Source organism: Equus caballus, chromosome 17 (assembly GCF_041296265.1).
Source record: "Equus caballus isolate H_3958 breed thoroughbred chromosome 17, TB-T2T, whole genome shotgun sequence".
Classification (NCBI taxonomy): domain Eukaryota; kingdom Metazoa; phylum Chordata; class Mammalia; order Perissodactyla; family Equidae; genus Equus; species Equus caballus.
This window is the reverse complement of record NC_091700.1, coordinates 38,619,832-38,635,359: the sequence shown is the minus strand read 5'-3', so window position 1 is coordinate 38,635,359 and position 15,528 is coordinate 38,619,832. Positions and strand designations below refer to the sequence as shown.

Sequence of the window (15,528 nt, the reverse complement as noted above, 5' to 3'; positions counted from 1 at the left end):
GGAAGCTTTCAGATCTCCTAGATTTGTCAATGTAAAAAGACCTACTGCAAGGCATATAGTAGTAAAAATGGCAAAAATGAATGACAAAGAAAGAATACTCAGGGCAGCAAGGCAGAAGAAAATAACCTACAAAGGAACCCCTAGCAGACTTTCAGCGGGTTTCTCTACAGAAACCTTACAAGCTAGGAGAGATTGGAGTGGCATATTCAAAACTTTAGAGGATAAAAATCTTCAGGCAAGAATACTCTATCCAGCAAAAATATCCTTCAGATATGAGGGAGAAATTAAATCTTTTCCAGACAAACAAAAGCTAAGGGACTTCATAGTCACAAGACCTCCACTACAAGAAATCCTCAAGAAGGCTCTCATACCTGAGAAAAGATAAAAAGGGAAAAAGGGGTCACAAAACACAGAGTAGGGAGACAGATAGAATCTGAATAGGATAGCAAATATTCAACTATATCATTAGGATAAAGGGAAGGAAATCACCAAAGCAAAGACAATCTTATCACTCTAACCACAAACTCACAACACGAGCTGGAATAAGAGATGAAAATAATAATTTAGGAGGAGAGGAGGAAAGGGTCTGAAACAGTCTAGGCTAAGGAAGTAAGAGACCACCAGAAAATGGACTATGTTATACACGAGATTGTGAATACAAAGTTCAGGGTAGCCACTAAACTAAAAAACAGAACAGAGACACAAAACATAAATAAGAAAAAATCTAAGAAACCCAGCATAAGAAATTGCAGTAGTCAATAGGTAGGCTAAAACATACAGGACGAGAAACAAAGGAAGCACAGGAAAACTGGAAAACGAGCAACAGAATGACAGCATTAAGCCCTCATGCATCAATACTCACCTTCAATGTAAATGGATTGAACTCTCTAATCAAAAGACACAGAGTGGCAAAATGGATTAAAGAACAAGATCCAACAATTTGTTGCCTCCAGGAAACACACCTCAGCTCCAAGGACAAACACAGGCTCAGAGTGAAGGGGTGGAAGACAATACTCCAAGCTAATAGCAAACAAAAGAAAGCAGGTGTCGCAATACTTATATCAGACAAAACAGACTTCAAGATAAGGCAGGTAAAGAGAGACACAGAGGGCCAAAATATATAATGATCAAAGGGACACTTCATCAAGAAGAAATAATGCTTATAAATATCTATGCACCCAACACAGGAACACCAAAGTTCATAAAGCAACTATTAACAAACCTAAAAGACGATATCAAAAATAACACAATAATAGTAGGGGACCTCAACACCCCACTCACATCAATGGACAGATCATCCAGACAGAAAATCAATAAAGAAACAGTGGAGCTAAACAAAAAGCTAAAACAGTTGGACTTAATAGACATATATAGAACACTCCATCCAAAAACAGCAGAATACATATTCTTCTCATGCGTGCATGGAACATTCTCAAGGATAGACCATATGTTGGGAAACAAGGCAAGCCTCTACAAATTTAAAAAAATTGAAATAATAACAAGCATCTACTCCGATCATAATGCTATAAAGCTAGAAATTAATTACGAGAAAAAAGCTGAGAAAAGCACAAGGATGTGGAGACTAAACAATAGGCTATCGAACAAACAATGGATCATTGAAGAAATTAAAGAAGAAATCAGAAAATACCCGGAGACAAGTGACAATGATAACATGCTATACCAACTCAGATGGCATGCAGCAAAAGCTGTGTTAAGAGGAAAATTCATTGCAATTCAGGCACATCTTAACAAACAAGGAAAATCCCAAGTCAGCAGTCTTAAACTACACCTAACTGAACTAGAGAAAGAAGAACAAACAAAGCCCAAAGTCAGCAGAAGGAGAGAAATAATAAAAATCAGAGCAGAAATAAATGCTATTGAAACAAAAAAGGCAGTAGAAAGGATCAATGAAACAAAGAGCTGGTTCTTTGAGAAGATAAATAAAATTGACAAACCCCTAGCCAGACTTACAAAGAAAAAAAGAGAGAAAGCTCAAATAAACAAAATCAGAAATGAAAGAGGAGAAATAACAACAGACTCCACAGAAATACAACGGATTATAAGAGAATACTACAAAAAACTATATGCCAGCAAAATGGATAACCTAGAGGAAATGGAGAAATTCTTGGACTCCTACAATCTCCCAAAGCTCACTCAAGATGAAGCAGACAATTTGAACAGACCAATCACAAGGAAAGAGATTGAAACAGCAATCAAAAGCATCCCAAAAAATAAAACCCCAGGACCAGATGGCTTTCCTGTGGAATTCTACCAAACTTTCAGAGAGGATTTAATACCTATCCTTTTCAAGCTATTCCAAAAAATTGAGGAGGATGGAACACTTCCTAACACATTCTGTGAGGCCAACATCACGCTGATACCAAAGCCTGACAAGGACAGCACGAGAAAGGAGAACTACAGGCCAATATCACTGATGAACATAGATGCAAAAATTCTCAACAAAATGTTGGCAGCCCAAATACAGCAATACATCAAAAGGATCATACATCAGGATCAAGTGGGATTCATACCAGGGACACAGGGATGGTTCAACATCCGCAAAGCAATCAACGTGATACACCACATCAACAAACTGAGGAATAAAAACCACACGATCATCTCAATAGATACAGAGAAAGCATTTGACAAGATCCAACAGCCATTTATGATAAAAACTCTGAACAAAATGGTGATAGAAGGGAAATACCTCAACATAATAAAGGCCATATGTGACAAACCCGCAGTCAACATCATGCTCAATGGGCAAAACCTGAGAACCATCCCCTGAAAACAGGAACGAGACAAGGACGCCCTCTATCATCACTCTCATTTAACATAGTACTGGAGGTTTTGGCTAGAGCAATTAGGCAAGAAAAAGGAATCCAAATAGGGAGGGAAGAAGTGAAACTCTCGCTGCTTGCAGATGACATGATCTTATATATAGAAAACCCCAAAGAATCCATTGGAAAACTTTTAGAAGTAATCAACAACTACAGCAAAGTTGCAGGGTATAAAATCAATTTACATAAATCAGTAGCATTTCTATACTCTAATAACGAACTAACAGAAAAAGAACCCAAGAACACAATACCATTCACAATTGCAACAAAAAGAATAAAATACCTCGGGATGAATTTAACTAAGGAAATGAAAGACATATACAATGAAAATTACAAGGCTTCTCTGAAAGAAATGGATGACAACGTAAAGAGATGGAAAGACATTCCAGGCACATGGATTGAAAGAAGAAACGTAGTTAAAATGTCCATTCTACCTAAAGCAATCTACAGATTCAACACCATCCCAATGAGAATCCCAATGACATTCTTTACAGAAATAGAACAAAGAATCCTAAAATTCATATGGGGCAACAAAAGCCCTCGAATTGCTAAAGCAATCCTGAGAAAAAAGAACGCAGCTGGAGGCATCACAAGCCCTGACTTCAAAACATACTACAAAGCTACAGTAATCAAAACAGCATGGTACTGGTACAAAAACAGGTGCACAGATCAATGGAACAGAATTGAAAGCCCAGAAATTAAACCACACATCTATGGACAGCTAATCTTCGACAAAGGAGCTGAGAGCATACAATGGAGAAAAGCAAGTCTTTTCAACAAATGGTGCTGAGAAAACTGGAAAGCCACATGTAAAAGAATGAAAATTGACCATTCTTTTTCACCATTCACCAAAATAAACTCAAAATGGATCGAAGACCTAAAGCTGAGACCTGAAACCATAAGGCTTCTAGAAGAAAACGTAGGCAGTACGCTCTTTGACATCAGTCTTAAAAGGATCTTTTCGGACTCCATGTCTTCTCAGACAGGGGAAACCATAGAAAGAATAAACAAATGGGACTTCATCAGACTAAAGAGCTTCTTCAAGGCAAGGGAAAACAGGACTGAAACAAAAACACAACCCACTAGCTGGGAAAAAAAATATTTGCAAGTAAAACATCCGGCAAAGGCTTAATATCCATAATACATAAAGAACTCACACAACCCAACAACAAAAAATTGAACAACGCAATTAAAAAATGGGCAGGAGACATGAACAGACATTTCTCCAAAGAAGATATAGGGATGGCCAATAGGCACATGAAAAGATGTTCATCATCACTGATCATCAGGGAAATGCAAATCAAAACTACACTAAGATATCACCTTACACCCATTAGAATGACAAAAATATCTAAAACTAATAGTAACAAATGTTGGAGTGGTTGTGGAGAAAAAGGAACCCTCATACGCTGCTGGTGGGAATGCAAACTGGTGCAGTCACTATGGAAAACAGTATGGAGATTCCTCAAAAAATTAAAAGTAGAACTACCATATGATCCAGCTATCCCACTATTGGGTATCTATCCAAAGAGCTTGAAATAAGCAATTCCAAAAGTCCCATGCACCCCAATGTTCATTGCAGCATTATTTACAATAGCCAAGACGTGGAAGCAACCTAAGTGCCCATCAACAGATGATTGGATAAAAAAAGACGTGGTATATATATACAATGGAATACTACTCAGCCATGAAAAAGAACAAAATTGTCCCATTTGCAACAACATGGATGGACCTTGAGGGAATTATGTTAAGTGAAATAAGCCAGATAGAGGAGGACAATCTCTGTATGACTCCACTCATATGAGGAATTTAAATACGTCGACAAAGAGAACAGATTAGTGGCTCCCAGGGGAAAGGGGGGGGTGGGGGTGGGCAAAAAGGGTGAAGGGTTGCACCTACAACACGAGTGACAGACAATAATGTACAACCGAAATTTCACAAGATTGTAACCTATCATTAGCTCAATAAAAAATTTAAAAAATAAAATAAAATAAAATTGGGATGTTATCTCTGTCATTGGATTGAAAAGTTAAATATATCAATCTTTTTTATGTCATATATAGGGCAAGTAATTTTTCCCAGGTTGTCTAGCTTTTCACTGTGTATAAATTTATAGTCTTTTTTTTTTCTAACATCTGTTGCCAATCTTCCTCTTTTTTTTTTTCTTTACATGAGCCACCAACATAGAATGGCCACTGAAAGATGAGTGGCATAGGTCCGCAACTGAGAACCAAATCCAGGCCGCAGAAGCAGAGTGCACTGAACTTAGCCACTAGGCTGCCAGGGCTGGCCCATAGAAGTTTATAATCTTCATGCATTTGAATATATCTCTACTTTCCTTTGTGATTTATGCCTTTAGTGTCATACGTAGAAAGTCTTTCTCTACCCAAGATTTTAATATAGTCACCAAAATTTCTTCTTCTATATTTTGAATTTATTTTCTACATTTGAATAAAACATCTGTCCAGAATTTATTTTGTATTAAGATATAAAATGTAGGAATCTACTCTTCTCCCAAGTGACTACCTAGTTTCCCCAACATCAAAATTGCATCCCCCTCCATTGCTGTTGCCCTGTTTTAATGATCTCTATTGCACTTATCACTTTATAACTTATTATGTTATTTACTTATTTATTATACTTATGGTCTGTCCTCATAACAAGAGTGCAAGCATCATGAAGGAAGAAAATTTTGTCCATTTTGTTAACTGCTGTATCTCCAGTGACTAAAACAGCACCATAGTACGTAGTAGGCACTCAATGACTTTGGTTGAATGAATGAACCTATTATTGAAAAAATTTCTATTTTCTTCAGTGATTTTTAAATGTCTCTCTATTTTATTATGAATCTTTGCATACCGGCTCTGTTTCCAGAATTTATTTTATTCCATCATTTTACTAGCCTTTTGATTACAGCACACTTTTCACACCTTAAGGTATAATTTACAGCATAGTAAATGTTCTTTAAAAACTTAAGCTACAATTTATATTTAATGAATTTTATGCATTGTGTGGCAATTCTATGAGTTTTGACTAATACATAGATTCGTGTAACCACTGTCATAATCATGACACAGAAAAATTCTATCATCCTTTTAAAATTTCTCAAGTCCTTTTGTGTTCAACCTTTCCCCCAAATCTAGCCCCTGGCAATGACTGATCTATTTTCTGTCCCTATAGTTTTACCTTTTCCAGAATGTCATGTAGTTGAGTTGAACAGTATGTAGCCAATTGAAATTGGCTTCTTTCATATAGCTTAATGCATTGGAGATTCATCCATATAAATACGTGTATCAGTAGTCTGTTTCTTTTTATTGCTGAGTAGTATGCCATTATATGAATATTCCATATTTTCCTATCCATTCACCCATTGATGGACGTTTAGATTATTTCCAGTTTTGGCCTGTTATGAATAATGTGGCTATGAACATTTGCATATACGTCTTTGTGTGGGCGTAAGGATTGCTGAATCTTATGGTAAAGTGTAGTTTAATTGTATAAAAAATAGTTTCCAAAATGGCTGTACTGTTTCACATGTATGAGGGTTCTGGTTGCTCTGCATCCTTGCCTGTACTTCGTATTGTCCATCTGTTTTGTTTCACTTTGTTTTTTAAGACATTGTAATAGGTGAGTAGAGGTATCTCGCTGAGACTTGAAATTGTATTTTCATAATGACCAATGATGTTGAGCATCTTTTCGTATGCTTACTTGCTATCCATTGATTTCCTTTGGTGAAGTGTCTATCCAAGTTTTTGGTCTGTTTTTAAATTCTTTTTCCTTATTGTTGAGTTTTGAGAGTTCTTTATATGTTCTGGATACAAATTCATCAGATAAATATTTTGCAAATATTTTCTCCCAATCTGTAGCTTGTCCCTGTTTTGGTTTATTTTTTTTACACAGCAGAAATTTTTAATTTTGATAAAATTCAATTTTTTCTTTCAGGATTATGATTTTTGGTGTACTGTCTAAGATATGTTTTTCTAACCCAAGGTCACAAATACTTTCTCCTATGTTTTCTTCTAGAAATTTCATAGTTTTAGGTTTTACATTTAGGTACATGGATCCATTTTGGGTTCGTTTTGGTGTACGTTGTGTGATATAGGTTGAAGACTGTTCTTTTGTATATGTATGTCCAATAATTCTACTACAATTTCTTGTGAGACTATTTTTTCTCTGTTGAATTGCCGTTGCATCTTTGTTGAAAATCAGTTGACCACGTACAAGAGTCTATTTCTGGACTCTATTTTGTTCCACTGTTCTATGTGTCGATTCTTTCTTCTATACCACACTGTCTTGATTATTTAACTTTATAGTAAGTCTTTAAATCAGGGAGTGGTATCACTTTGCCTTTCCATGTGAATTTTAGAATCAGGTTATCAATATCTACAAAAAATTGTGCTGTGATTTTTTAATAGAAATTGTATTGAATCTTTAGCTTGGTTTGAGGAGAAGTGACATCTTAACAATGTTGAGTCTTCTAATCTATGAACATGGTACATCTCTTACCTTAAAATCTTTTTTTCTTTAATCATGTTTTGTAATTTTCAGTGTACAGATCCTGCACATATTTCGTTAATTTACACCAAAGTGTTTTGTGGGTTTTGGTGTTAATATAAATGGTGTAGTTGCTTAAATTTCCATTTTTCAATAGTTCATTGCTAGTATATAGAAATATAATTGTTTTGTTTATTGACCTTTTATCTGATAACTTTATTAAACTCACTTATTAGTTCTATTAGCTTCTTTGTAGATTCCTTGGGATTTTCTGGGTAGACAAGCATATCTTCTACAAATAGAGTTTTATTTCTCCCTTTCAAATCTATACGCCTTTTATTTCCTTTTCTTGCCTTATTGCATTGACTAGAACCTCCAATACAATTTTGAATAGAAGAATAGTGAACTGACATCCTGGATTGCTAATCATTGGGAGAAAATATTCAGTCTTTCACCATTAGGAATGATATTAGCCATGGGATTTTTGTAAATGTCCATTGTCAGGCTAAGGAAGTTCCCTTCTATTCCTAGTTTGCTGAAAGTTTTTATTATGAATGGACCTTAAATTTTTTGGAAAAAAAATTTACATCTATTGAGATGACTGTATGTTTTATTTTCCTTTGTTTATTGACATGGTGAATTACATTAATTTTAGAGTATTGAACCATCCTTGAATTCCTGGAACAAACACCACTTGGTCATGATGCATTTTCTTTTTTATGTTGCTGGATTCGATTTCCTAACGTTTTGTTAAGGATTTTTGCATCTGTATTCATGAGGGATGTTGGTTGGTAATTTTCTTGTCATGTAACATCTTTACTGATTTGGCTGGTCTAACAAAGATAGAATAATCAGGGTAATGCTGGTCTCTTAATATGAGTTTGGAAATAGTCCTCTTTTCCTCTTTTCTGGAAGAGTTTGTTTAGAATTGGTATTATTTCTTCACTTAAAAATTGGGCTTGGAGTTTTTGTTGTTGGAAAGTTTTAAACTACAAGTTCAATTTCCTTAAAAGGTATGTTATCTTTTAGACTATTCAGCTTATCTATTTTTTCTTGAGCAAATGTTAGTAGTTCATGTCTTTCAGGCAATATCTCCATTTAATCTAAGTTGTCATGTATGGCACCTTTTTAATTTCTGTAATGATAAAATGCGATTAAATATCTTGTATGTCAGTATTCTCCCACTGCAATGGTTTTATTACATTGTGGTCAGAAAATATAGCCTGCATAATTTTTATATTTTAAAGTACGTTGAAGTTTTTTATGTCTTATTACAGGATGAGTTTCTTCAAATATTTCATACGAATTCTTTAAGTATGTGTTTGCTGCACAAGAAGTTTCTATATTTCAATATATATATATTTAAGAATAGATAGTATTTGGCCAGAGACACTCAGATCTTATCTTTGCCACCAATACTCCCAAGGGAAGTACATACCCTGTGGACCAAGCCAGGCAAAAGACACTCCTAGTTACTTTGGAGCTTCCTCTCCAAACCCCGGTAGAGAATTCTAATGAGCTAACTTAGGTTGGAATCAGATCTGAAGCCGGACTCAGCTCTCTTCAACCAGAGTTTACACTATAAACTGGGAATGTAGCCTTGTGTGTTGTGGATAGTTTGGGGGAAAAGTCCAGAGCCCTAGTGTGAGAGCAGGAAGACCAAAGAATCACCCTGGTGCCCTTAGTGCTTTGAGTATGGCCACATGCCTTCTCCAGCATCTGTACAGAGAAGTAAGCGTCCAATGGGAAAGACAGGACCTGACCCCAATACACATCTCACCTCTTTTCAACATGGCCTTGTTAATGTCCTATAGAATCTACCTTCTATCAATATAAGATGTCTTGGTCATAGTTAATATGTTTACTTTGAATTCAACTTTGATATTAATATTACAACTTTTAATATTTTGAGATTTAACGTTTGCATCTCATATCTTTGTCCATCTCTTTATTTTCAAACTATCATTTTAATTTAGTTTTTGTCTCTTGTATATAGCGTATTGTGCATTTAGTTTTTAAACTTATCTGAGAGTATTTGCCAGTATTTAATATGACAGTAACGTGCTTGTATTTGTTATCATTTCTGGTATTTTAGGTTTTATTTGCTATCATCTTCCTTTGTTTTCTGGGTTAAACATTCTCTTCATATTTTATCTTTAAATTTTTCTGTATTTTGCTATTAATTCATTGTTTTTATTCTTGTCAATTTTTAATGATATGAAAGTTATAAACTTATTTTTAGAGAACATAATTGTGCCCTTGTTTCTCCATCAGTATCCAGGTTAACACTAGACTTGTACCTGGGAAAGAGAAGAAATGAGACTTGCTTTTACTTCTATCTTCTTACAAACCTTAAATCCTAAGTTGTGTGAGAAAACCTGCAAATTTAAGTCCATGGTATTATCAAGAATCTTAGATTATCTTTGTTTTTGGAATCATTTGTTCCATGTGCTCCATTAACAATGATTATTTAGACAGTTCTGAATTGTTATGATTTAATTTCTTAACCTTGTCTCTATAAGGTATCTTTCTTACTCCTGCATTCTTCCTTTTGACTCATTGCTCAGTTGGCTTGAGCACTTCGAGTAATTGTTTTTAGGAAAGGTATGTGGCTGCTATGCTTTGAGTTGCTTCATGTTGGAGAGTATCTGTCTGTTGCTCCTAAATATGAACAGTACTTTTCCTGGATATAGAGTCAATGAGTCACAGTCCTTTCCCTGCAAACTCTAAACATATTGTTTGAAGTTCCATTTACATAGCACACTGTTTTTAAAAAATCTCAATTGCATATTTACTTGGGGTAGTTTTGTGAGGCACTGAAAGTGATAGGAGGCCCTAAAGCCATCCTAAGTCATACCTTTGTGACCCCATGATTCTGTCAGTCATGGTTCTGTATGTTCACTTTGTCAGGCAAGTTCAGATTTATTATAACATTTCATTGCTATCTGGAGATCCAGTAGTCTGTGTGGTTGAGAAAGGGCTTGTATTAAGAGAATGGTAACCTCAGGGGGAAATTCACCTCTTTTGGCCAATCAGTTCCCATCCATGTCAGCCTCAACTCACTAAGCCTGGGCAGAGGTTGTGGGTGCAGGTAAAGGAGGGAGAGATTAGAGGGAGTGGGGAGCTCTTGCATCCCAGGTTAGCCTAAGAGTATTCATCCGTGGCCAATTTTGGTGGTGCCCTAGTTCTGTTCTTCATCCATCATCTCCATTCTTCAGTCTTGGGCACAGGCTATGAGCACTGCCTTGGGCTTGATCCCACTTGGAGTGGAATTTGTGTCCTGTGTTGGAAGCTTCAGCAGGGCATGAAACTGCACCCCAGTGGCTACCTTGTCTTTAGCCATAGGATAAAATGAGGCGTAACTGTGGAGTTCATCAAAGAGGCTCCTCTTCCTCCTCCTATTAATGGAAGGAGCCCAGTCTGTATGTTATTTCTCCTTTGAAATGCATCTTATTAAAATTCCTTATTAAATTACCTCCAAAGAGCACTTGCAACTCCAAATGTGACTCTCCTTAATGTTTAACTGTCATATTCATGGGATGTCTTGTTTCAAGAGATGAATATTACAGGACAAGATGGGTGCTCCCTACCCATGCCTGAAGTCCCTTCTTTGATTGCTGTGGAAATAGGTCTGGCCAAGGTTTGATGACTTGCCCAGGATCCCACAGCTCATGAATGGGAGAACTGGAACATAGGTCTCTCCTATCACTCCCTCTATCTCCACGCTATGTTGCTTTAGTTGATGACGCCAAGCTTAATATTACCATAAAGGTGGGGTTGGGGCTTTATAGGCAAAGGAAATGTTACTAGACATCTAAAGTTTGGTGTTTTATTCATATTCCACATAGGAAAGTAAAAAAAAAATCATGAAGCAGAAATGTGAAAATTTTAGTTATTAGTAAAAAGCACCTTGTTATGCAACTTCTGAAGAATTTTCTTCTAAAATTATATTTATAAAGGCCTTTGTTTATTGGTTAAATTCATATTATATGTTAGAAGAAATCTGTGATAAACTTGAAAACTCTTGAATTTTATTTTTACTTCTTTTTGCAGCCAAGAGATTAAGAAAGTTATACGCTTAATTGTATCATCTTTCATAATCAGGTATGTGAGACCCTAAAAAAAGAGGTAATTAAATATGTATCCATTTAATGTGAATTTTGTTTTAATGAGAAAGGATCTAGGAGGAGAAAAAAAGCATTTCCACTGTCAGTATGTTACTAAATAGCCCCCGTGTCCCATATAATGTAATCTAATTTATCTTGGAAGGTTAGTTTAACCTGAACATTAAGAATTGCAAAGAAACGGCATTCCCCTAAGTCTAATGGTAACATATTAGTATGTTTTTTCCTACCTGGAAAAGTAAAAATAATGATGCATGCACTTTAAAATTCTACAATTACAAGTAAAGTGTTTTATTAAATACCTTATTTGTCTCGAATTACTCCTTAATTCTGAAAGCATTCTATTTAGGCTTCTTCTCCACATGATGGCAAGATTTCATACTATCATACAGCTTCACGCAATATACTTGCTTCCTTTTAAATTTATAATATTTTAATTTGTGTTGCAATTGGAAAAAAGTACTTTGAAGACTAATTAATTCATCTTCATAGATTCTACAAATAGCGTAATCAATTTATGGATAATGTGTTTAGAATACGTAAGAGAAAGGCTTCGGAGTTACTTTAGAGTTCAATCATGTATATATTTTTGGAATTGAAGTCCTTCTCATGTGCCCAGCATATGCTAGAAACATCCATTAATGTGTAATCATATACTTGCTGAAAATCTCACTGATGAAAAAATCTTACTGGTCAAAGTGGTCTTTTTAGGGCTTATGTTAGTCATGCTTTCACTTGGTTTTTATTACTAAATTCTTAATAATTATCAAGACTAATGAGGTTTTATTTACTATGAGAAATTCGTAGAGACCTCTTATAAACTTCTTGAATTTTAAGAAGAGTTTACAAGCAGAGATAAGTAATTTTAATTCAGTTTGACAGTTCTATGTTGGAGGGTTAGTCTGATGTGTCTATTATAAAGGAGCATGATAACATGAAGTGGTTTTGTGGGAATTTTATTTTCCTAAATGCTTCCATTGGGTGAAAACTGAGTAATTTTGTTGAAATTCTAAGACAACACAGTTCTCCCTGCCACTGACAGTTTAATCCTAAATAATGACATTTTAGTATCAGATCCCTGGGCTAAATGTAGTCTAACTATAGAGGTGAAAACCAATTCATCTTTATTCTGTTTATTTATGTGTTTGTTTGTTTTAGAATATTTGGAATCTTGCTCGTCTTTGTGGACATGTCTCTTATCATCGCAGATCAATTCATCTCTGATAGCAAAGTGTATATTCCTTTGGAATATCGTTCAATTTCTTTAGCTATTGCTTTATTTTTTTTAATGGATGTTCTTCTTCGAGTATGTGTAGAAGGGTAAGTTTGATTAATTTTTTAAAAACATATAAAGCTATTTTGTAGTGCTATGAGAAGCATCCCAAAGTAATTACCAGGTCAACACAACCAAATTTGTCCCTCTTTATCAAAATAATTCTCCTCGAAGGCACGGTCCACCAGAGAAACAACTATCCACATCCCAATTTCTACTAGATTGGGCTTTAATATTTTTGTTGTAACTGTCACTCTAGTCTCCAATAATGTATTCTAGATGGTTCCTTCAACAGGTAAAGCTTAATGGGTTTGCAAAATGGGACAAGGCAGCTGATGTGTCTACATGCACATTATTAAGAGGAACATGTATGTGAAGTATAAATATTAATACTTTCATTAAGAATTGAATCTAAATAAAATCTGATGGCATATTAAATACTAGAAAATAGATCATGAACAATCCCCTACCTCAGTTAAAATAAAAACTTTTGTTAAGGTACACAGGAGATCTGAGGCATGCTCATCCTGTCAGCGAGGCTTAGTAGTGAGGCAGCAGTTGATTTTCTCCGCTGCTGGCTTTCTGAGAAGGTGGATGGAGTAAGCCAAGCCTTAGAGCTGGACTGCTGTGGAAGTCAGAGACTAAGTTCCCTGGCCTCACTTCATCCAGAGCCTTTCAGAAGGCAGCTTGATTCCTCTCCTCCTGAACTCTACCCTCATGCCTTTGAGCTAAGGACAGTTGCCCACTCCCGGGTTACTCAGAGCCTGAAAGGGGCTACCCTAGAAGTGGAAGCTACCCTAGAACCTTCCCGCGGATCACCAGTGCCCACAGCTGAAGGAGCCAGCGTTGGGGGGAGGAAGGTGCAGTGGGTGCAAGTTCAGCTTTTGCAGGGGAGGCCATACCAGCCCATTGGGATTCCACTCTAGGTACAAAGCCAGATGATGAGTTCGCAGGCCAAAATAGTGGACCTGTCTGCCTCTCACAAGCTCCTCTTCTGCCCTCCTCACAGCCGCAGTTGCTCTAAGGCTGTGACATGTTCAGCTTCCACTGCCCAATAGTACTCTCCAACATCCCACCTTTCTCTCCCACCTATGTGAAGGCATTGCTTGCCTCTTGTTTGATGGTTTGGTTATATCTCTTAACTGAACTTAAACTGCAATATTTATGCTTTTGTCATATATATGTATAAAATAATGAATATGAATACTTTTCTCTTAGTCTAGTCTAGTAAATGCAATTTAGATAATTCATTAAAATAGAATTGTTAATGGAGATGAGTCAAATAATTCTTGCTTTTAAAATTTCCCTGTCTCTTCTTTGGGGGAGCATAAACTTGTATTTTTTGTTTTACATTATAGGATGCAACGATATTTCTCTGATTTACTTAACTCCTTAGATGCTGTCATTATTCTGCTGACTCTACTGATTGATATAATTTACATTTTTTATGACTTTAGTTATTTTAATGATATCCCCAGGTAAGAGACATGATTCACGTTTCTTAAACTGTCTTTTATTTTTTTTGCGTTTTCTATGGATTTCATTTTGTATAATCTTTTAACTCTGAATGTGATGATTCTATGCCAGATAAGCTGCTTGAAAATGAAATGTTTAGATAAATTTCCACATACTTAGAAACTAAAGGCTGGTGGTATTTAGGGATCCATGAAGGGTGTACGCACTACGTACCTTTGGTTGAATGAAGAAGATGGAGCACTCAAAGAAGAAACTGGGGACTTTGCCTCTTGTACTAACTTTAACTTCAGTATACTTTGAAATTCCCGTTTAAGCTTCAATCACAAATTCCTTACACATGAAATTCCTGGGTTTTTCCTATAACAAAGAGAGTATTGGTTTGAGCATATGCAAAACTTGAGTGACTCCAATGATAATTCTCTCAAAAAGCAAATGGAACAGAAAACCAGGTGACGTGGATAGCAACACAGAGGTGGAATTTTGCAGTATCATTGGAATGAAGAAAGCTGAGGCAAAATCAGAACTGTTGGGGATCAGGAAACTAAAATGTGTATGAAGAACTGATGGCTTTTCTTCTTTCTACTTTGGCGATGAGGAAAAGAAGAACAAATGCGTACTGGGATGTAGATGTTGGGTGGCTCATTAGGCTTATTTATTAGTCTAATAGCTTGCTTCTTTCTGCACTCCAGCTTCCCAGGACTTCAATTCAGGTGCTAGTGAAACCTGATGTTATGCGATAGGCTTTTGGAGTTGTTTGAAAATAGCTGGAGCCAGTATGGTCCTCTGACCTACAACCTCAGCATCATCTAAGAGCTAGAAATGCAAGAAGGAAAACACCGCAGGCCCCAGTGACCTACTGAATCAGTGTGTGCACTCAAGTTAGAGAAGCACTAGTCCAAACCATCAGTTCTCTGTCATTGTGTTTTTTTTCTGATGGCAGGAGAGACAGTAGCTAGCACACTTGGGAAGTATCTCAATCTACTGCCTGCCTGATGTGTGTTAGTAGTGTAGTAAACCTCTGTTACTGATGGGAGTAACACAGGTGAACAAGAACCCGCAGTTTGTTTGATGAGGAAAAGATTGAAAAATGCTCATCTTAAGCTACAAAAGTTAAATCCGCAAATTCTAAGCATCCATCATATAGCTATCTCTCTAGACCAGAGTTTCTCAATCTCAGCACTATTGATATTTTGGACCAGATAATTCTTTGTTATGGAAGCTGTCCTGTTCATTGGTGTTTAGCAGCTTTTCTGTCCTCTATCCACTGGATGCAAGTAGCACCCCCTCCACACACAGTTACAACAACCAAAAATGCCTCCAG

At 36.1% G+C, this 15,528-nt stretch overlaps 2 protein-coding genes across 8 annotated transcripts in view; one reads left to right on the top strand and one right to left on the bottom strand.

Annotated features, from left to right (window-relative positions):
* The window catches only part of LOC138918379 (mitochondrial ornithine transporter 1-like), a 159,502-nt gene that overhangs the window by 103,048 nt on the left and 40,926 nt on the right, over positions 1-15,528 (bottom strand). The gene's annotated exons all lie outside the window — the stretch shown is intronic.
* LOC138918369 (phosphatidylinositol 3,4,5-trisphosphate 3-phosphatase TPTE2-like) overlaps positions 1-15,528 on the top strand; it is a 444,167-nt gene that overhangs the window by 397,737 nt on the left and 30,902 nt on the right. For both annotated transcript variants that reach the window (XR_011427698.1, XM_070239621.1), the window contains 3 exons: positions 11,388-11,438; positions 12,617-12,778; positions 14,090-14,209. Coding sequence is in view for 1 of the 2 variants with exons in the window: in XM_070239621.1 (XP_070095722.1) it covers positions 11,388-11,438; positions 12,617-12,778; positions 14,090-14,209 (333 nt within the window). In the remaining variant the exon portion in view is untranslated. The remainder of the gene's footprint in view (positions 1-11,387; positions 11,439-12,616; positions 12,779-14,089; positions 14,210-15,528) is intronic.